The sequence below is a fragment of the Athene cunicularia genome (genome assembly GCF_003259725.1).
Source record: "Athene cunicularia isolate RWA chromosome 24 unlocalized genomic scaffold, athCun1 chr24_part1, whole genome shotgun sequence".
Classification (NCBI taxonomy): Eukaryota; Metazoa; Chordata; class Aves; order Strigiformes; family Strigidae; genus Athene; species Athene cunicularia.
The window spans coordinates 6,342,352-6,364,061 of NW_020799132.1; the positions used below are offsets into that span (position 1 = coordinate 6,342,352).

The 21,710-nt window shown below is 46.0% G+C and overlaps 1 protein-coding gene across 2 annotated transcripts in view; it reads left to right on the forward strand.

Annotated features, from left to right (window-relative positions):
* Nucleotides 1-21,710, forward strand: part of NCAM1 (neural cell adhesion molecule 1) — a 57,221-nt gene that overhangs the window by 25,961 nt on the left and 9,550 nt on the right. For both annotated transcript variants that reach the window (XM_026863642.1, XM_026863641.1), the window contains exons 14-15: nt 10,861-10,985; nt 12,828-13,008. In XM_026863642.1, the coding sequence (XP_026719443.1) occupies nt 10,861-10,985; nt 12,828-13,008 (306 nt within the window). The remainder of the gene's footprint in view (nt 1-10,860; nt 10,986-12,827; nt 13,009-21,710) is intronic.

Genomic DNA, 21,710 nt, shown 5'->3' on the forward strand with positions numbered 1-21,710 from the left:
GGGGGGGGGGGGGGGGGGGGGGATGTACGTGTGACTGTTGGGTTTTCTGAGGGTAAAAGTTCTCATGTTCACCTGCGCTGAAGTTCAGGCTCTTACACTGAACAGAGGCCGACCTGACATCTCACCGCCTCCTTGTCATTTGTGTGACATTAAACAGTTTATGCAAATAGTAGACAGATTTGTTTTGTGTGCTGAGTTGTTCTGCAGCGTATGAATATGCCGTATTCGGCAGCATAACAGGGCGTCGGCACTAGGCAGATGCTCTCACAAGTTTGCATCATTTAATTATCGATGGTGCTGCTGAATGATCTTGTGTCTTACCCTCACCTAACCTCAGCGGTTAAACGAATGAAACCAAGAGCTGCTGTGTCGCATCACGAAGTCAGGAAAACACACAGTGGATCTCACTGAAACCTGATGGGTTTTTGACTTTGTGATCATACGGGAGATGACTCTGGTCATACAAGAAGTTCAGGACTCTCCATCTCCTTTGACTTAATCCTCTTGGGTTGCTTGGATGAACAGTGCTGTGTGTCAGTGGCGGTAACGACGTTTTTCTTGCTGCTGTCTCCACTGTGGAATCTGTTTTGCTTAGCAATGTTTGAGGTCACTTGAAAAAAGTTTGGGGTTTTTTTCAGTTGAGGCACCAGTTTGGGTCTTTATCTAGCCTCCTGGTTTTTCAGAATCTGTAGGAACTTCTGTTGTATTTACTAGATACTGGCCAAGAGATTCAAAAGCTGCAGGATGAGGGAGGTGGAGCACACTGAGCAAGAGAAGATGGAAAGCCAAGAGTATTTTCTCTATAAAATCTGCGTTATCTAGCACAGTGCATCCAGTCAATTCAGAATAGGTTGAGGGCTTTTTTTTTTTTTTTTTTTTTTTTTTTTTGGCTTTGGAATTTCTTTCCCCAAGAAACAGGCCTGCCCACCAAGTATTTATTATAACAAGATAGACATGTGTGTGTTTGGGAAGCTCGTTTACAGAAAAAGTGAAAGTTTGATAGCAGCTGTTCATTAATTCAACTTCCACGCTCCTTTTTGTTTTCCCTTTCACTCGTTCCAGATGTACCAGGAGTTAAGGACACGGGTGTATATTCTCTGCCCCTGCCTGTGTCCAGAGCTACCCCTGCAGTGCCTTGAGGCAAACAGGGCTGAGGTCCCCGTCTCTAAATGAACTTAATGTTCGGAGACAACCCGTAGGATCTAGTTAGCTGTGGAGTTTGGGAGAAGCATTTTCACAGAACAGACAAGACTGCGCCTCTCCTTTTCATGCTCGTTAAAAATATGATCTGCGAGTAGGCTGGTCGGTGGCCCGTATCTCTGAAGCCCTGATGATAACAGGAGCTGTAAAAGACTTTTTTGCCAGGTTCCTTGGTCCAGTGGTCCCGAGAGGAAGAGAGCTGAGTGAAAGCCCTTGTGTTTTCAGACACACAGTGCTACGTGTACCTCGTTCCTCCAGCAAGCTCCCAGACAATCAGTGTTCTGCCTGCCTGCCTTCTACCCATGACAACAGGATGACTTTTCAAGGTTTTAAGCTAAAGACAGTATTTCCAGATGTCGTTTGTGTCTTAGAAGCCTCATCCAAAGTTACTTTTGGTTATATTTATACTGCTAGGTTTGCCCTTGTTCTTTAAAGCTTTCTCTCTGGAGGAACGGATCTGAAAGTCAGCCCCTCTTGCCTGATTTTAAATCACGTTATCTTAAATTTACTGGGGATTTGGAAATACGTTTCCTCATGAGCAGGAGACACTGAATGCCTTCCCAAGCAACCTCACAGTAACTCAACTTCATGACGCACCTGCCCAGAGTTCCATGAATCTGTGTTTATAACTAGAGACAATGGATTGAAATCTTAGATGTAACAAATTGATTTTATGTTTTGTATCATCAGTTCTTTCCCCAGTAATGGTATGCCCTTAATCTTGTCAGATACAAGCACCCAAAAGATTGAAGGTTTAATTCTCTTTACATCAAATTAACAGGGAAGGACCAGAGTGCTGTGAGGGAGCCTCATTAAGACGAGACAGAGGAATGATCATAAAAAATGCAAGTTATAAAGTAGGTAGTAATTTAGGAAGGGAAACAGAGCGTGGAGTTAGTGATGTCCTCCGGTCTGACAACTGATTTTTTTTTTTTTATTTTATTCCGTGCTCCTGTCATAGTCTGTGCACTTTTTCATCTCTTTCAGCAGTAGCTGTCTTCCACGTGCCATCTTTGTAATTAATTTCCAGTGCAGAGTACTTCATTCTTCTCCTCTTTGACAGAAAAGCCCCTTGCACGCAGGAAACCATCAGTGTAATTCATTGTACGTGACTCATGCCATTCCCTGACTCTTCAGGCTGAATGTGATGGACGGGGTTTGTGTGTGAGTGATAGCTGTCAGTCTGAGCAAACCCTGCTTGCGCTCTCTGATGGAAAGCTCTCTCCTTGGAAATGTGTACGCACAGTAGATTTTTCTCTTTTTCAGTTGTTACTGTTATCGATGTTTAGGAAGACGTTTGTTTGCAGAGGGGAGGATACGCCACTGTGAGATGCTGAGGTTTGTCTTCCCTGAGCTCTGTGGGCTGAGACTTTGACCATTTCCCCGCTGCTGCCTGGGCTGTTTCTCAATAACAATGTATTTATTCCCTTTTTCTTTCCAACAGTCTTGTGGATTCCTTCAGCTGTCCCAAGTTCCAGTGCACACTCTACAATAATTTTTTTTTTTCTTCTTTGACTTGGTATTAATAAGCAGTGGTGCTGCTGTGCCTAACACAAGGTCGTAACTCAGTGCTCTCTGTGGTTTAATATTCTTGTATTTCCAGGCGATTTAACTGTCTCCCCAGTGTTTCTGATATATACTGGCTAATTTAATTTTGTTTCTATTTTATTTAGTCTGTAATTCTGTTGTTGATTTTTCCCTTGCCCATTGTTTACATCAGTTTTTTAATTTTTTTGTATTTTCCATGTGACCTCCTCCACTTTCCTTTCAACCAATCATGTGCGTGCGTATCATGTGACTTTGTCATGTGGCTTGCATGGTGCTGATGATGTCGTCCACGCTGGTGAACAGAAGGTAAAACACTTTGTTCTGATTGGTTGCCTAGATTTGGGGTGAGGATTCCCCTCTGGTCGGTGAACCAGGGATCTCCAAATTCGATCACTCCAAAATCCTTCTACAAGCCTTTTGGAGAAGTCGCTCACCACTGTCTGCGTATGAAGAACTCAACTTCAGTTCTCCACACTGAGCTTGAAAACACTTGGGGAGGAAAAAAAACAAAAAACAAAAAACAAACAAAAAAAACAGAAACAAAAAAAAACAAACAAAAGGAGGCTCAGTCATTTGCTTCTTTTGCTATCAGAATCCAACAGTCAGCCGTTGAATGAGGCTCTGAAACTCGCTCTGGCATTAACACCGATGGCAAAAGTGCTTTTGCTGCTCAGGGTGCCAGTGTGCCCCGGGTACAGGCGGCCCATTGCTGGGAGGCTGTGGGCAGGTGCTCGGGTAACGGCAACACCACATGTGGACGCTGTACAGCATTCACACAGACACACACGCAGTCACACTGTACATATTCAGTCACCTATCGAAAGGATCAGAAATTCCCTGTCTCTAAAATCTAGTTATTGGTAAGCATGTCACATGATGATTTAAGAAAGACACCTTTTTTTTTTTTTTTTTAATCAAAAGTAAAACTTAAACATAGCTAGAGTGGGAACTGTGTTTTTATCAAGCAGTACGGAGAGGCACACACAGAGTACAGGATGGGAGCTGGGCTTCACCCGGTTTGCATCGGAAGTACTATTGCACCTTCTCGCCTCGGAGCCTGCGAGGGATTTAATCTGAACTCATTTACCAGCAGGAGTTCCAGTAGGTGGTGATCTCCGTGAAATCGAGAAGCAAATGATTGACCCTTGCAGCTTCTGGAGATGAGATCAGTCTCCGAGTAAAGTGTGTGGTAGTGAAAACAATTTCTGCAGTGTTGTGATTTTTACAACTTTGTGCATAATCTGAAGGGGAGGAGGGAGGGGAAACTCCTGCTGCTCTGCTTCCCCAACTAAACGGATAATTTTGAAAACCAGGAAGCAGTTGGCGTTTTTTCAATCCACGAATACTGAAATCACCTTATCGTCTTGGACCACCACCGGGAAAGGATTTAGGCTGGGGTTTGCCAGGAAAACAAAACTAACACCAGTAACCTTCCCAGATGAGTGCATGCGTGGGGAGCAGCCCCCCTTCCCCTGGTCTCTGCCCCCTCTGGTCGAGGTCCAGGGGGTTTGAAGACTTGGTTGTCTTGGTTTTGCATGTTCTTCTGGTTTTGTTCCTTATTTTCGATCGTGATGTTTGCTTCTCGTGTGCATTCTGAAGACTCCCTACCTATTCTTTCTCACCCGTGTATGTTTTCCACTTGTGGAGACTTTCCATGGGAATGGCTGATGTTTGTTTCAAATTGTGACGCTGTCGGTCACAATCTGCTCCTATTTACACGATGGTCAAAGATTGCAGAAATCAGCTGATTCCTTGCTCATGTGTTGCAGAAATTACCGTAAGGACAGAAAAGCTGCAGGATCTTTCTTCAGTGCCTGCCAGCTGGGGAAGGATTTAAACTCATAAAGGGCTGCAGCTGTCTAGTAACCAGTTGGAACTTCTTTTCAAAGGTGGGCAGAAGGAACACATGCGGTGGGAGTGGACAAGAGATGTGATAAAATGTCTCTGTCATCTGCGCTCCTCTCGTTTCTGGGGTCTGATACACAGTCGCTGCCCTGTGACTAGAGAAAATTTCATGCTGCTTTTTCATATTCTCTTCTCTCCCCACCTCAAGTTTTCACTACAGCTGCATCCAGGCCTGGTGCTTGTGGTGCTCTCTGAAAAGCAGATAATTAAAAACAGTTAGCTTATTCTGAAATCCAACTCCAGCAGACTAATATTAGATCAAGAAAGCTCTTTGAATATAAATTACAAGAGTGAAAGGATACCAGGAAACATTTACTGCTTACCTGCGGCAGGAGATTATTGGTGCTAATGGTTTAGCCAGAGTGGATAAAAAAATAATTGGAAAATGTAACAGCTCAGAGCACTGTCCTCAGCTGCCCTCACATGTGTAGGAGCTAACTGGAGTGATTCAGGCTTCAGGAGCCTGCTGAACAGTTCCTTATCTCGAGTGCAGTCGGTCAGATTCGTTATGAGTTCTATCTAAAGCCCAAAGAATGGATTTCTGATCTTAACAGTGGATTACCAGCGCCGGGTACCCTGACAGGGCAGTGCCAACATAACGCCGCACTTCGTGCGTGCACTGCCCTGCGTTCCCCGCAGAGCAGAGCACTGCCTTCTGCCTTCCTCAGAGTCCCCGACTTGGTTGCTGGAGGAGCAAAGACCTCGCCGTAACGCTGGGATGGCTCCTGGGACCTGCGCTGTGACCCAGTGCAGTGCAGCAGTTGGGGGTAACCCTCATGGAAAGCAGCAGAATGACTGTGCTGCTTCCTAGAAAGGTGGGAGCCACAGGGCTGGAGCCACCTCGTCCCAGTGTCTTGAGTCTCATACTGGCCAGCAAGATGTTTCTGGCCTAAAACCTGATACGAGGCTCTAACCAACGCAGCAGGAGTCTTGCCTCATGTCATTGTTTCTTAAGAAGCCAGCCGTAAGGAATATGTGGAGGGGTCTGGACAGATGAGTGGTGAAGAGCTGGAGTCTGTTGTTTTTCATGCAGCTCTTTGTGGTTGTAAAGGTAAAGAAAGAAGAATTAATGGGCAAAGAAAAAAAAAAAAAAGTCAGTCCCTAGAGCCACAGAAAATGTGAGAACAGAAACAGACCGAGTTTCCTTAAGATGCACTAAAAAGATTGAAGGCTCTGTTCCACAGCTCATCATTTCTGGACAAAGGCACCTTTGGAAGAGCCTTCAGAGAGTGGATGAGTTGCCTTTCAAAATACAGGACTTCACGAGCATCTCTGAATTCACCTCCGGAGGGTTGCCCAGAAAGAGTTTAAATTGCCCGGCGCAGGCAGCGTGGCGTTGCGCGTCTGTTGGCTTCTCTCCTGGGAAGAGCAGCCTGTTTGTTTTCTTCTTTCCTCTGCTGAACAGCATCCTGTGGGTGAGGTTTAAAGCAGCGGAAGTGCTCAAGTCCTAACAAAGTATGACGGTGGCTAAAACCACCTGTAAACTTTACATCTTCGAGCAAAATCCATCCCATTTCTCCAAGAGATTAAAGCACAGGGGTGGAAATTAAAGCTACCTGTGTTGTGCCCCCCCCAGGGGACTCCTTGAGTTATTGAAGATTCTCGCTGCTGGGCTGAGCGAGGTGGCCCCTGGCTCGGCCGCAGTCGCTCGGCGTTGTCCCACCACAGTGTAAGACCCTGCAGCAGGCTGGACGCTGAGCAGGTCAGTGCCCTAAAACGATGTACAGCGGGAGTCTGGCACGCTGGGAGCTGTCTGCTGCAGGAACTAAGCAGCAGCAGCAGCACGAGGGGGATTCTTGAGGGATCCCACGTGTTATGGGTGGAATAGGCAGATTTCTGCAATACGTCGGCTCAGTGTAAATGGGAGGTCCCCAGGCATGTAGCGCACCTCTGTAATGCACTGTTTTGCTTTTCAGCCCCCGTGCTGTAGGGAGGATGCATGTTCTGTGAGCATGAGCTGCTTCTCTAACCTCTGACAACCTTTTCTCTTCAGCTACTGACCTTTTGACTCATTAGAGGGATGCTGATTCTGCTGGACTAAACTTTTCCCACTAAACGTCTTCCTTCTTTGTTTCAAACTACACACTAACCCGTTTTTAATTTTACAGCCCCGTATCTGGATTACATCTGCCTTCTTATGATAAATGAAATGCCATGTATTTATGGAGAGGAAACTAAAGTGTTCTTCACCAGGGCTTGCACTGCTGTGCCTGTCGGGTCTCAGCCGTTAGGATGGTCCATATCCTCTGATCTGAAAAGAACGTTGCTCAGAGCAGAAGTGTGTTTAAACGATTGGGTAAGGAAGGAATTGGGGAGCTAGAAACTAGACCATTCAAAGTGAAGAAAAGTTTCAGCAGGGAGGATAATTAATCAGTGGAATGGCTATGTATGAGGTACAGCAGCATCTCTGACAGTTAAAATCTATCGAGAATGAGCATCTTTCCAAAGGATGTTCCTTCACGCTTTAGTCTTGGCGCTCAATCACTGGAAAAGCTTCTAGCCTGTGTGAGATAAGAGGTCAAATTCTGTAAGTACAGTGTTCCCTTATCACTTCAAGATCTCTTATTACTAATTAGATTTCTCTGAGGTGAGGATGGGAAAGAGTACAAGGAGATGCTGATCTGGTTCTGCCTACTTATCAGTAAAGCCGTTCATCAAACCTTCCACAAACACGGCAGCGGTGAAGCGCTGCTGCTCAGGGGCGGTTCAGCAGCGCCAAGTGGCTCTGTGTCCAGCAGGATAAGTAGCCGTGACTGCCCTGCGCCCAGCTGTTTCTTGTGTGGGAGCTAGTTTCTTGTGTGGAAAAAATGATAGAACAAGACATTCATTTCTGGTTTCATGGAATTATTGGCTAATAGTCGTGACACAGTTATTGCAGTAATAACTTCTTCATCTCAAATCAACTCAGTAGTCGAAGCCTTTGTGGTGATATTTTTTCTTTTAGGACTGAAGAAAGAAAAAACTGTAATTGCTTGGTTAATACAGTATTTTCAGTGAGGTACATCTGCTCATCTAGAACTTGCTTTTTCCTGTTTAACTTTTAATCTGCAATGCACTGTGTGCATTCGTAATTCCAGGAGAAACACGGGCTGGGAAGGGCATTCCGGATCCACAGCCTCAGTTGGCATAAAGATAGAAATCCAGCCTTATGGTCTGTGCAGGAGATGGCAAACGTGGTCATCAGTTAAAGACAGAGTTCTCCGGTTCTTTGGTGAGAAGCCCTTTGGTGTGTGCCCAGGAGGAGTCCGGAGGCGTGGAGCACCCCTGGCAACTCCAGCAGCACAGCCTTGGTCCTCAGCGCGCAGGCGCTGGGACACCGTCACAGCAGGGAGTGCGGCTCTGGAGCGTCCAGCTCACGTCACCGGAGTCTCCTAACGGGGATGTGGGCAGAGGCAGGGATTTGGAAAAAGAAAAATATAACAGGGGACAGAAAGGAGCATTCCCTCCTTACATCTTTAATAGTATGTTTTGAAACACACATGTATGTACCTCACATCAGAGCTCTGTGTACGGACTGTAATTACCTTCTCGGAACAGTTGGTGTGTTGGAGCACGTGTTGGCCTGCAAGGAAGTTGAATTAGTCTTAAATTACTGGTTTGGTTTAGGTCTCCTGCAGTTTTCTCACTGATGTTTCACAGAAAAAAAAAAAAATGTGCTTGCCTTCTTTCTTTGGAGGGTGGGGGGAGTGGTGGTGGATGGCTTCAAAAGACTTCACGAGATCAACTTTGAAAGACGTTGGAAGATTGATCTTCTCTGGCCCCTCGGAAGTGCCTGCGCTCTGCGGGCGTAGCTGAGTACGGATCCCGACAGAGCGGATTTTGAATTGAGAGTGGGTTTGGGTTGAAAGAAGCTCCCGTAAACACCCGTGACTGATGTTATCTGTCAGAGTTGATCTTAATACAACTACTAGCTTATTATTTCCCTTCACTTTTAGTATAATGCAACAGAACTAAATATTTCTTAAAGTTTTATTCTAGGCAACAGGCCGAGCTTTTAAAAAGTCACAAATGTCCTTCATTGTCCTGGTTTTGTTCTCGTTTGGTTACATCAGGCTCTCAAGTCACGAATGTCACTGTTTCAGAGGTTTGGTGTTGCTCTCTTTGGGATCCCTTCAGAATTGGATCGCGTTTTAATTTCACCACACGGTGGTGGAAGCGTGAGCCCGTCATCCAAGGCACTGCGAGTGAGGCCAGGGGTGCTTTAGCAGAACCGTAGGTCACTCCGAGCTACGACAGTAAAGCGTGTGCTCAGCATTGGCAAACCTGTGCAGAGGTTTGGGGCTGCGAGCGTTTGGGAAGTGTGTTCAGATTGAGGGTGCACAGCAGAACACGGGCTGCGCGTTGTCCGCTGCGGTCTCTGGGTATAAATCTCCTGCTGTCAGCTCTAAGTGCACTGTTCACTGCTCAGGTGCTTAGAGGAGTACTTTGAGAATGCATAAAATCTGCATAACTGTGGTTAAACAGGGGTGTAGGAATTTTTTGCTTTTTAACATTCAACCACTTTAATTGTTATATAAATTACCTGTAAGAATTAAGACCCTGTAATGAGACCAGCCAGCAGAGTAATTAATCTCAGGAGTTTGCTGGAATTGCCAACCGCAGCCGATTTGTGAGTTTACCTTACAAATAATTGCAGTGTTGGTTTTTGCTCAAATTACCCATCACGAAATTGGGCAGAAGAGCTTCCAGAGAACAGCAGCTCAAATGGCAAAAAGTTCTTAAGAAGCTTTTAAGCCCAGAATTCACAGCTTAAGCACTCAGACTACATCACAGAGCTGGTACTAAAGTCAGGGAGTACCGTAACGTGGCCTAGTAAGCTTCAGCAAGGTTTAGATGAATTTTGTCAAGTCTGTCTGACTGACTAGCATTTAAACTCTTGAGGCGTTTCAGGGCTGTAGCAGTAATAGCTCCAAGTCCCGTCTCAGGTGAGCGTTGGCACAGAGAAAGCGAAGCCTTGCTTGCCTTTAAGAGGAGCGAAGCAAGTGTCTGGGCACTGGCAGAAAGTCAGCAGGGTCTTGTGGTCTGTGTCACTTGGGAAGAAAGACCAGTGCTCTTTTATCATTTAAGTTCTCTGGCTAATTTGATGCTCGTGTTGTTGGGGACAGAAGGTTGTCCTGTTGATGAGTTTTTTCTTTTGCCACAAAGACAGATCAGTAGGTCACAGTGCCTCTTGCACGCTGAATTCACAGCCTGTCAGAACACTCCAGGAACGGTTGATCCCGGGGTAATGTGGAAGCAGAAGAAGAAAACTTGCCTCTGGAGCAGTTTGTTGCAGTATTTCTGAGGGGGGCGGGAGGTGTAAATACGTAATCGGACAGTCTGTGGGTTTGGCTTCTGTCAGTGGTGGTGCAGTAAAGGAGCAGGAGGAGGAGCTTGAGTTGGGATTGGGGATCCGTCCTCTGCGGGTCATGCCTGCGGGTTACGGAGGAACCGGCTAGAAGAAGCAGTTGTTAGAGACCTGGGTGGGTTGTACCTTACTTGCCTTTGCAGGGCACCCTGACATCCCATTTTTTTGCTGATGCCAGGGGTGCAACCTGGGAAATGAGAGATTTTTCTTTTAGAAACTGTTATTCCAGACGAGCGAAGGGGTCTGGTTCTCCCCAGCCTGCATTCATTGCAGTTAGTTCCACCAGTGCAGTCTGAGTGAAAAGAGGGGCTGTTGTGATGCAGTACCGTGTTTTCCACAGCCGAGTAAGTGAGCGCACCCCTGAGTCTGGCCCCGTGACTATAAAATCCAGGCAAGGTTCAGAGTGCCAGCACAGTCTGACAAGCGTCACGTCCCTTTTCAGTGATGCTCTTTGCATCTGTGTTTCACAGGAGCAGCCTGCCTGTTGGTCACGTACTCCATCTTGGCATTCTCCGGGTGTTTCACATCAGTTTTTACAACAAAAATAGCTAGGAACTGGTTATTGCTTCAGGATATTCGTGGGGAAGGGTGGTGTCTCTTCACGGGGCTTCTGACTCCAGGCACACACGGAAATGGTAACTTGTACCAGCGAGAACAAACTCCCAAAGAGAGGAAATACTTGGGTCTTGCAAATATTTGTACCCAAGGCACACAGTGTCCTCAGTGTGTGGGTTCGAGAGAGGCTGATGCCCTGGCAGCTGAGTATAATGAAGGATTTTTTATTTTTATTTTGACATGTATTTTCCCTTTTTTTTTTTTTTTTTTTTAAACAAGTTAACATAAATCCACCATTGTTTCAGGGGAACCCAGCGCACCCAAACTGGAAGGTCAGATGGGAGAAGATGGAAACTCCATTAAAGTGAACGTTATCAAGCAGGATGATGGTGGCTCCCCAATTAGACATTATCTCATCAAATACAAAGCTGTAAGTATGACTGACACTCAAGTTTGATTTGTATTTGCCCTGTTCAGCACCCAGGCTTCGCTGTGTAGGCGCCAACCCTGAAGCTAAGGTCTTGCAGCGTGGCAGCACGTGCGGAGCGGGTGCGGTGGACGTGCGCAGGGTGTGAGACACGACGGGCACGGAAGGAACATACAGAATCTTTGTCCCATTTTCTTGCCTTTCACTTCAGCTATGACAGATTATTTCTCCATGCTGAGTTCTGTAGAACTGTGAATGTAACGGTGATCACAAGCACTCGGTAGTATTTTGTGTCATACGCTGCTCAGATGGGGTTGCCAGCAGCAATTTAAGTAGCTGGGTGCCCAGAGGTTCATGGCCTAGAGCATTGCCCACCTTCAGACATATCTAACCATAACTTTCTGTTGGTCGTTGAAATTGCCATGTTTGATTGAGTAATTTGTGCTTCGGTACCAAATTATTGTGCGGATTATTGACTGAGACATTCAGTGGAGACACAGGTAAAGTGAGAGATGCTATTGGCAGTAGTTCCCGCTCAGGCTTAACTTAATCAGCTCTCACTGTAGATTACCCAGGATGGAGAAATAGATGATTCTCTGAGCAAAATACCTAGCCCTAGCCTTGGGCAGTAACACCTATGTGATGGGCAGCTGGTATTGCTGTAAGATGAATGTGGCCCTTGTTTTCTGTTGGATGGTATTTGTTGGGTTTTTTCCTACCAAAGAACACCCTGTCGGATTGCTCAGCACATCCTTGAGGAACAGGACCTTGGGAGAGGGTCAAGGAGAATATGAAGGTCTTAAGAGCAGCAGAAAGAATTGCCAGAAGTTACTGAAGCTTTTTTCTGTTGTCTGCGTACTTTCTCGGTCCTAATACACCTGGAGGCGGCTCAGCTGTACCAGTGTTGGACCTGAAACATGGAAGCTTTCCAGTTCTTAAAGCAGGATGCTTTCTCCGTGACTGAGTCGGGCAGATGTGATGCTGAACTAATTCTGTATTGGCTATTAGTAATTGATCTTTTCTTTATGTGCTAGAAATGAACAATCCTTAGAGTGAAGTCACAATTGTGCACTGCCGTCTAGAAATCCCAAGAGTATTCGTTACCACCATCATTTTGTGCATTTTAGGTTACTTAGAGCTTCTTAGAACGGGGAGAGTCTTCGGAATGTCAGAAGGACAATCTGGTATCCCAGAACCATAAATTCCAGCAGAGATGGAAAATTCTGTTAGCACATTTCAGTGCCGGAAAACAGCCTAAGACTGCCTCAAGGCACCTTGGTGGTGTTTTTTTTCAAAACCATCTGGATGAAATGTCCATCTGGATTCCTGAAGCTGGAGTAGGATTTATCAAAGTTACTAGCAGTGTGCACCTTTACCTTAAACGCTGCAGGATTGAATGGAGGGGTAAACTGGGCCAGGCCTGTGGTAAGAGGTAGATCTCTGTCTCAGATGATTTTGACATACTGAGACCTGAAAGGACACTCTTGAAGTGCTTTGCAGGGCACAGACGTACGGAAGTTGCAGCTTTTTCCCTCTGAGCTAGAAGTAGTCTAGTGATGTAGCAAAGATCAGAGGAAGAACTGAGGGATTTTCTTCAGGTGTGGTGACGCTGCAGCAAACAGGATTCTGATCAGGAAAGAAGCTGCTTCGGTATCTCCTGTGCTCTCCGCTTCAGAGCCAACAGCACGTGACATTTTGCAGCCCTGAATTAGCTGGGGAGTGTGTGCTTGTGTAGAAACCTCCCCACTTTTCCATTTGTTAGCCATTACAGGGTTCTCAAAGCGGGCTACTAATGTTGTGCTCTTGTTGTTTTGCATCCCTGGCTGTCATCTCGCTGCTCTGCAGAAGCATTCCTCAGAGTGGAAACCAGAGATCAGACTTCCCTCCGGCAGCGACCACGTGATGCTCAAGTCCCTGGACTGGAATGCAGAGTATGAGGTTTATGTGATAGCTGAAAACCAGCAAGGGAAGTCCAAACCAGCTCGCTATGCTTTCCGCACCTCTGCTCAGCCTACTGTCATCCCAGGTACAGCAAGTCATAAGCTTTACCATTGTTTTCTGCTTCCAATTAATGCAACAGTGCTGCATCCTTTAATGTGCCTGAGTAACCCTGACAACTTGCTTGCTTAAAGCCATTATCACAATTGGTTACCCATCCAAAGCTTAGTTTTTGCCATGTACATACCTGTACTGCGATCTGTGTTACAGTATGTACAGCGTTAGCAGGACACATGACAAATTCTTCTCTGACCGTTTCTGGGGAACGTTGGCTTTTTGTGTCAGGGTAACATGATTGCCAGATGAGAAAAGGAGTGGATAGAAAATGCTTTCTGAAACGAGAAAGTAGGATTCCCATTTTAAGCTAAAGCGAATGAGACCATTCGGTTCTCTGGGGCCATGCTTTTCACAACGCAGATTTCTCTCCCAAATCTGCTTTGGGCTGCTTACTGCTTGTTTGTCCATCCAGCTCAACCTCTGGAGAAATAAAGGTATAAGGAGTTTGCTAGCAGTTGGAAATTGAGGGGGTTAAAATCTTTCTCTGAAGTTTTTTTTTTTATTAAATGAAAAGGAGATCAAATTACAGAAACTTTAAACCAGCACTGTTTAGTGTTGGGTAGGGCGTGAGGAAAAAGTAACTAGCATCAGAATGCTGCTGGAAACTCTTCCTTCAGCCAGGCTGCACTTAGTGTGAGGTAGACGCACAAATGCTGCGAGAAACAAGCAAACCCTACTAGCTGAGACACCAGAACTGGGCAGTTGGTTGCAAGGTGTCGAAAGCACAGCTTAGTATCTTTTCCACAAGGGTACTAGTAGTGCCCATTAAAAAACAAACAAAAAACTGGGGAAAAAAAAACCCAACAAACTAAACCGAACAAAACCTCAAGGATGAAATTGCTGGACTACCTGTAAATTATTCTAGTTGGTTGAAGGCAGAGGGACGAGCTTCAAAGCTGATGAGTCAGTCAGGGTAAGTCCTCGCTGCCCAGCCAGAGTTCGGTATATTTATGCCAAGACTGGTGCTGACAGCCCACACTGAAGGGAGTGATTTGATTTATTTCTGTCTTGTAGCTCGTTAACTCAGTCCTGTATTTTTCTTAAGAACAACTAGAGAATTTTCTTCAGACTTTTCCGTGGTCTGCCCCCACTGCATCCACTCCCTTCTCGTCTGAAGGGAGCAGCTGAGACCTTGTGCAGTTCACATGCTGAGATCCACTTGATTAAGCCAGATGACGTTGTTAAGCCTGCAAACGAGTGACCTAGTGGGCTGGGCCTTGCAAAACGTGTCTAGCAGGGAGGAGTAGGAGGATAGGGAGGAGGAGGGAAAGGGGGCAAAAGAGGATTGGGTTGTGCGTTGGAGCAAGGCTGTAGTTTTGGGTGGAAGGACCCTCAGTAACTCATTAAGCAACTTACTCTCTGATTCTCATTTTCAACAGCTCTAATACTTGCTACCGTCACATATTTGAAGGACAACTGTGACTGATGTGGCAGGAGAAAGTGAGGGTAATTTGGCAGAGAGTGCCTTAAGGTCAGTTCAGAGCTGAACAGTCCCGTGGGGTAGGCTGGTGCCAGCAGGAAGCCGTTCCTTTGCGCTGCGATGAACCTGCCCAGGGGACGAGCCCTGATCAGGCTTTTTGTTCCTCCACCGTGCTTTGGTGCAACCACTGTTGCCTTCCTGTGCTGATACTCTCTTTTAGCCTCCGTTACACGCCCAGTGGGACAGGAAAGCTGCCTGGGACAGCTGGGATGTCTGCACAGCTCTATTAGCGAATTCTGAGGATGCTGTTGCCTTTGGAATAGAGTGTGGATGTCGTAGTCCGTGGCAATGGGAGGACCAGTGAGCCCAGACGCCACTGAGCCCTCTACATCCAACAGTAACGTGGGCAGGGACCCTCTAAAAGATGGGCTGGGGGGTAAGGCTGGTTTATTATCACAAATGTAACTTCGGCCTCTGAAATTATTCCTCGCTGAGCCGGGTGTGAAGCACAGGAGGAATCAGGACTGCGGCTGCCGCTCCAGCGCTGCACCGGCAGTGTGGAGAGCCCGGTGCGGAGCCGTTGGGCGGGTGTTCTGGGGCGCCGGCCCCCCGGGGGATGGAGCTGGTTCCGTGCGCTCAGCTCCAGGGGCAGTAGAGCTTGGGCAGGGGAACGGTGGCTGCCGGCTGCGCTGCGTTTCTGACTTCCTCTGGTTTTTGTCATTTTGTAGAGGACTCTGTTTTCTGCTAGGTCTTCCAAGGTGTTTGCAGACCCATTGGTTCCCTGGGCTGATCCCCAAACTGAAAACGGGGCAGATATTTCCTGAGGGCAGGCTAGGCTTCCCTGCCACGCAGCCCGCGGGCCTCTTGAAATGAAGGCGAGTGCCAGGTTGCAGCGGGGAAGAGGCTCTGCGTATTGCTTCCTTTAGCACTTAGCGGTGTTTTCACGGCGTTTAGCTTTTAATTTTTGTTTCAAAATGAGCTGCATTTATAGAGTGCCTCTACCACGGCATTGCTCCGCGTGACAGTAATAGCTAGGAACTCCTGCAGACAGAACGGGTTTTATTACGTCGAGTCCTGTGTGACCATCTTCCGTACAGTGTCCTTAAAGTGGCTGGAAGGATAAGGGTAGTATTTTCAGTAATAATTATAATTGCATTAGGATAGTTTGCAAGCAGCTGGGAGGCCAAATGGAGAAGCCAGTCCTGTGTCGTTGAGACTTCCTGGCTTCCCCAGGGTTTGAGTCCCCTGGCTCCGAGCCCTCAGCACGACGGGCTCCGCGGGAGGGACTGGGGCAGGCACGTGGACTCTCTGCTACACCAAAGCTTTTTTATTTTTTCCAATATGTAAAAGGCAGTGTTGTCCTTTCAAATACCAGATAACCATTCTCCTGTGTTTCTCGCTGAGCCTTCTGTTCCATCATTTTTAATCTCATTTGCTTGCGAATCCCATAAACCCTGACTTGGACCCTGCTCTGCAGCTTTGGACATTGCTGAGCTTCTGAGCCGGCCCTTTCGTCGGTGTGAATGTGCTGATGCTCTTCTTTAACCTTTAGCCATTTTAATTTACAAAATTTAAATAAGCCTTTGATTCTTATGTTTTCTATATTTATGACCTAATTTTTTTTATCTATTTTTCTCTCTTTCTCTCTCTCTTTCTTTTTTCTTCCTCGTCCTTTCTTCCCTCCCCTCTCCCTCTCCCCCTTACTCCTTTCCTATGTCTGTCGTCATACATGTCACCTTGGATCTCACGGGGAAACATCCACGCTTGCCACATGCACCAAATTTGTTTTTAAACAACCATATTTTCCCCTCCTGGGAACCATTGTCTGGCACCTGCAGCGACCTTGGGAAGTCCATCAACGTCGTCCTCCTTTGTTTCATTGCTTCTTTCTGCAGTGACTCTGCTTTTGCTCTGTTAGAAGCTTAAAATAAAATAAAGCAATATTTGCTTGAAAAGGCCTGGGTCTCACCAAGGCGTCAAAGCAGATAACTTTGCTTCAGAGGATCGTGTCAGTTCAGAAAACAAAATGAAACAAAAAAAAAAAAAAAAAACCAACCCACAGAACATTTTAAAGAAATGTTTGATTTGAAAAAGTCAGTATTTTGTAACAAGGAAGAAAGGTTTAAGCTAAGTTGTTTTTTTTCTCTTTAACATTTTTTTTTGTTACTTGTAATGAATTTGCCCTTTTTAATGGATGTAAAGAAAGATTTTTTTTGTTGTTGTTTGCTTGTTGTTTTTCATCAAAGGAAGGTACAATATTGGAAGCCTTTTAAGCTCCTGCTTTTTACTGATTTCTCTGCACATCTGGTGCTGATCACCGCTGTGTTGTGCGAAAGGTTTCTGAGGCCCCATCCACAAATCTGTAACCACAGACTATATAAAAAGAAAGATTGGTCAGAGATGATCCTCCTGGTTGCCCGAATGTCTCTGTGGTCTTCTGCATGTGGATGCAAATTTGTGGCCATTAGAAGGTTTTCCTGATGTGGTGGACTGAGTATAAACACCCTGCGGGAGTTACGCTGAAGAGATTTCTTTCTTTCTCCCTTATGTGGCTGAATCCTTGCAACTTCATTGGCCCCTCGTGTGCAGCCAAGTATTTCATGACCCATAGTGGATCTGGGGCACAATACGGCCCATGAGCATATAAATTTGCGATGGATGCTTGACTAACATTTTCTGGTTTTCCACCACTGTTATTATCAACTTCATAGAGAGATCCCTTTTCTTGATACTTTAACAGAAAAATATTAGCTTGGATCAAGTTACCTGCCCAGCTAAATTATTATTATTACTGATCCTTAATAATATTCATGGTTAACTGTGCATGTGACACTACCAGACAGGTTCAATCCATGGTGTAAGTTGGTGCAATATAGTGCATCTTTATGACCAAGTTCTGTGTATTGCATTTCGTTCGACAAATTTCAGTTGACTTTTTTTTTTTTTTTTCTTTGTTCTTACTTCAAAAACCAACCCAACAACAACAGAAGCCCTGTGTCCCTCATGAATTGTCTTTGTGATGGGAAATCCATTGGGCTCCGCTTCTCTGGAAATGGGTGTGTGTCTCCCTCCAGGCCCCTCTTTCTCTGTGAGTGGGCCTGCGGTCGCCAAGGATGAAATCGTTGACATAGAACTGCCTGTACTGAGTGTCTCAAATACTCTCGGTTGTCTGGAACGGGATTAATCTTTCTAACCAAATTCTAACAGGGACAAACAAATGACTCTGCCATCAATCTTGTCTCACTGTGCATTTTATGCTCTGCTTATAAGTCTCTGCTGTGTTTATTCAGATCCTGTTCATTATGATTTGTGAACTGCTTTTCTATCTAAATTATAAATGAAAACTTTGTGCAGGTGTTGCACACAAAAGCATGTGGATTTCTTTTAAAAAACACCCTCACCCCCAGTGTTTTACAGTATAGGAAATCCATTAGATTTTTCGAGTTTACACCTTAATGCTAAGAACCATAATACTAAATAGTTGTGTGACCTTCCCCTGTACTGGACGTAAGTTCATCTGTAGATCTGGTGTCAGGTTGTGTTGAGGGTTTCCCCTTACCCACAGATGGAGGTTACTAGCTGGGGTTGAGCTGTATCTTACCAACTCAAAGGTTATTAAAACTGTCTTGCCTAAGCTACAGCTTTGCATAGTATTGTATGAGGAGAGAGCATCACCCCTGGAGGCTGCTGTTCATGTTCAGGGAGAGCTGCCTCTCGGCAGAGGAGCTGCACCATGCTCCGAGAGGCTTCTCCGTGGTGCCGAGGCAAAGCTCGGACAAGGGGATAAGAGATCATTTACATGGCTGAATTTCCTGGAAATTAATCCCACATTCAGTGGCAAACGGGAATCCAGGCAGCATGGAATACATACAGAAAGAGCTGCTGTCCCTGTGTTTGTGAAAATAAGGAGCATATAACGATACTTTTAGCAGCAGTTTATGCAGCTTCGTAACACGTCAGATCCCAGGGTAAACGCTGTGGATCCTTGAGGTCGGACAGTGCTGGACAAGGTCCCAGGCCCTATTCATGATGTAAAGAAAATAAAATTTTAACAAGTTTTCAGAAAAGCCAGTTCTCTCTCTTTGTGCTCAGAGAGGAGACACAGATTCAGATCTAGAACCAGAAGAAGTTCAAACACAGATTTTCAGCCCACACGTGCAACCTTGCAAACACACGTTCAGTGTGACCAAGTCATACCTGCAGGAAGGTTGGACCCTCAACCCTTAGGGAAGATGCTTCCGTGGGGGGAGGATGAGCTGCAGAGCCTCGTGGGATCTCACGTGGCCCGTGGGATTCGCACACCTGTACCCCCAGGTCGCTGTTACGTCTCTACATATTTTCAGATATGTTTCTCAAAGCGTGACTTCGCCTGCCTTCGTTTTACGGGAAGGCCTTGTTTGGTGACGTTCTGCTCCACCAGGATCAGTTGCAGCTGTTCACACCTCCTAGTTTCCAAGCTAGATAAAAAGAAGGTTTTGAAGCTCTCCTGGCCTGACGCTGGTGGGGCGGAGCGAGCGGGCAGTGGCACTGCCGTGTGTGGAGGGCAGCTCTGTCCCAGGTCAGACTGCAGATCAGCCCTGTGGATTTACAGTCTGGTTTACTCCCGGAGAGAGGAGCTTTGTGTGACTCTCTGCTTACGGGTTTTGCTTTTTGCATGCTCGTATTCCCCTTTTCACCCTTGGAAGGGAGAGAGGCAATAGGAAAACAACAGAGCTCGAAGTCGGCAGCAGAGCACTGAAGCCACAGTGTTGGTGACAATCTAAAAGGAGATCACTAATAGTCTTGGGAAAAATCCACCGCCCTCTTGTCTTGGAAGGAATGCTGCAGGTTTCTGCTACCTGGTAGCTGAGAGGAAGCATAAACCAGTGAGCCTAAACCTCTGTGGCAGAAGCTGTTGTCACTTGAAATGGAAGGTTGCTCTCATGTTGTTTTTCCCCACTATAAATTGCGCGGTGTCTGACAGAATGAGGTCTGCGAAGTGTGCCACCCCTTGTTTGAAGGATGCTTTAAAGTGTTTGCAAATTAAAGCTGTTAGCATCTTTTTTTTTTTTTTTTTTTTTTTTTTTTCCTCTGATGGATGAAACAAATTTTGGGGGTTTTTTGTTCTTTCTTCTTCCAGATATTGTAGGACCTTTGAAAAGACTGGAATCGTATTTGCTTCTCTCCATCCCTTCTTTTGTCTCTCTGTCTGCCTGTGCCTGAATATTCTCCGCACGCTCTGGCTGAGGCCCCACTAGGAAGACACATCTGAGTGGTTCTGCTCTCTCTGACAGGGCAGATGTCTGTAGAGAGTTGCAGGAAGTAAAATTTGATGGTCATTTGATTATATACTGCAAAATAAGGGCAATTGGAAAGATCAGTCTCGCAGAAAGTTCATTTTCCATTGAAAAAAAATAATTTGTAATTAATAAATTCTTCACTGCTTTAGAATTAAGGACTCAAGAAATTTTTTCCTTATTTACCCTACGGAGGTATTATTCCTCCTAGTCCTGAGAACAGCAGAAGGGAATCGGTGGAAAGCTGCTCGTCAGGCTGAATGTGCTCTGCCTCGGGTCCGCAGCGTCCACCATCTCCTTGCACGGTCGCGCTCACTGGTGTGTTACACCTGTGCTCTCGTACACCCCGTCAGCAGGTGATGCTCAACAACCTGACTGTTCTTTCGGACACTGCATTTTTAGGCCCCAGCAAGCTTTTTAGGGATATTAAGTGTCTTAAATATGAGTTTGATTAAATACGGCACAAATGTAACTATAGGATGGAGCGCATAGTTCTTAAAGTATTTGTGGATCAGTTTAATTTAATCAAATGTGTCAGTCTGTGAAACTGAATAATATACTACATGCTTCCTTCGTTTTATAGCAACGGCAGCATTCCTTTACAATTTAAATAGATACAGAAAAAATAAATGCAGCACCAACTTCATGGGGTCTTTAAGGATTGTTATATTCTTCCTCACTGCTAGTCTCTGAAATATTTGGAATATCAATTCATTCCATGAATTAGAATTATAAAACCAGAACTAGTGGAAGAGATACTGAAAATTGCAGGGCTTTCTTACTAGCCTAGAAAAAAAGTATGTATTGCAGGCAATTGTCTTGGCCCAGTTTCATTGTCTGAAACATAAAATCTGAGAACAGCACAAAACCAAGGGCATTCCCCTGCAGATTTGCCCTCATCCTCCCCATCTCTGGACTCTTCGTCCTGGAGCCTTTCCTGTCGGAGCTGCTGGTGGTCCCTGGGGCAGAGCGGGAAGGATAATGGTTTGGAAGGGAGGCTTGTACCTGTTCAACAGCTCTCCTTGGGGTGTTCAGAGAGGAAAGTTATGTTGCAGCTATCACAGCAGAAATGAGATCTCTGGGAACAGTAGTTCTTGGCGGTTTTTATAACCTTGTGCAGCGAGTTGCAGAATTTCAGGGCCGGTCGGGTACTGCCAGGTCACGGCAGTGCCTGTGGACTGGTGTCCTGCAGCACTTGACGCTCAAGTCTCGCCGACGGCACAGGCCCTGTGGCGCCCGGGGGCTCCGTGCAGTTCTGAGGATCACCTGCAAAGCATTGTCTGGTGGCTGCGAGACCCCGGCAGTCTGGGTCAGAGCTGTGTCTTCATGGTAAGGAAGCCCAGTGGCCTTCTGAGGAAACCCGGAATTGTTCTGTGGTTATATAGGAGCCCTCCTCGTGTAGAATTATAGTTTATGCTCTTGCTTCCTGAACATAAAAGATAGAACCCTGAGACAGAGTAGGAGGATAGCAGGGCACATCTTTGCTATGGACTGCTGGTTATATTGGCTTCAGCGAATCTCGGGCAGTTGTAGTGGCTGAAGCTTTACTGTTCCAGGATGCTTGTGGTCATGGAGAAGATCAGTGGCAGAACAGAGAACTGATGCTAGGCTTGAACATCTTTATCTGTTGTGTCATAAACCCATCTTTTCTGTGTTCTGTGTGATCTTTTCTAACCTTCCATGGGAGAAGAGCCTTGCATGTTACCTGGTGATGTGCCTGTGGTTTGGTCAAGTGTCAAACAACACGGGATGCCTGCCGTAGTTCTCAGATTTTCTGTCTGTGAACATTTGGATTTTGTTCGTGTTTGTGTGTGTTTTCAGTGCCTCACTGAAGCTGATGGAAGCTGTGTAAAAGCAAAATGCAGACAGGCTGTAGATCAAATCACGGGGCCATCACTGGGCCTTTGAGTAGAAGTCTGGCAGTTCACATGATCAGGCATTTTGTGGGGCCTGGTACTTGCTGGGGTGGTTTTGGCA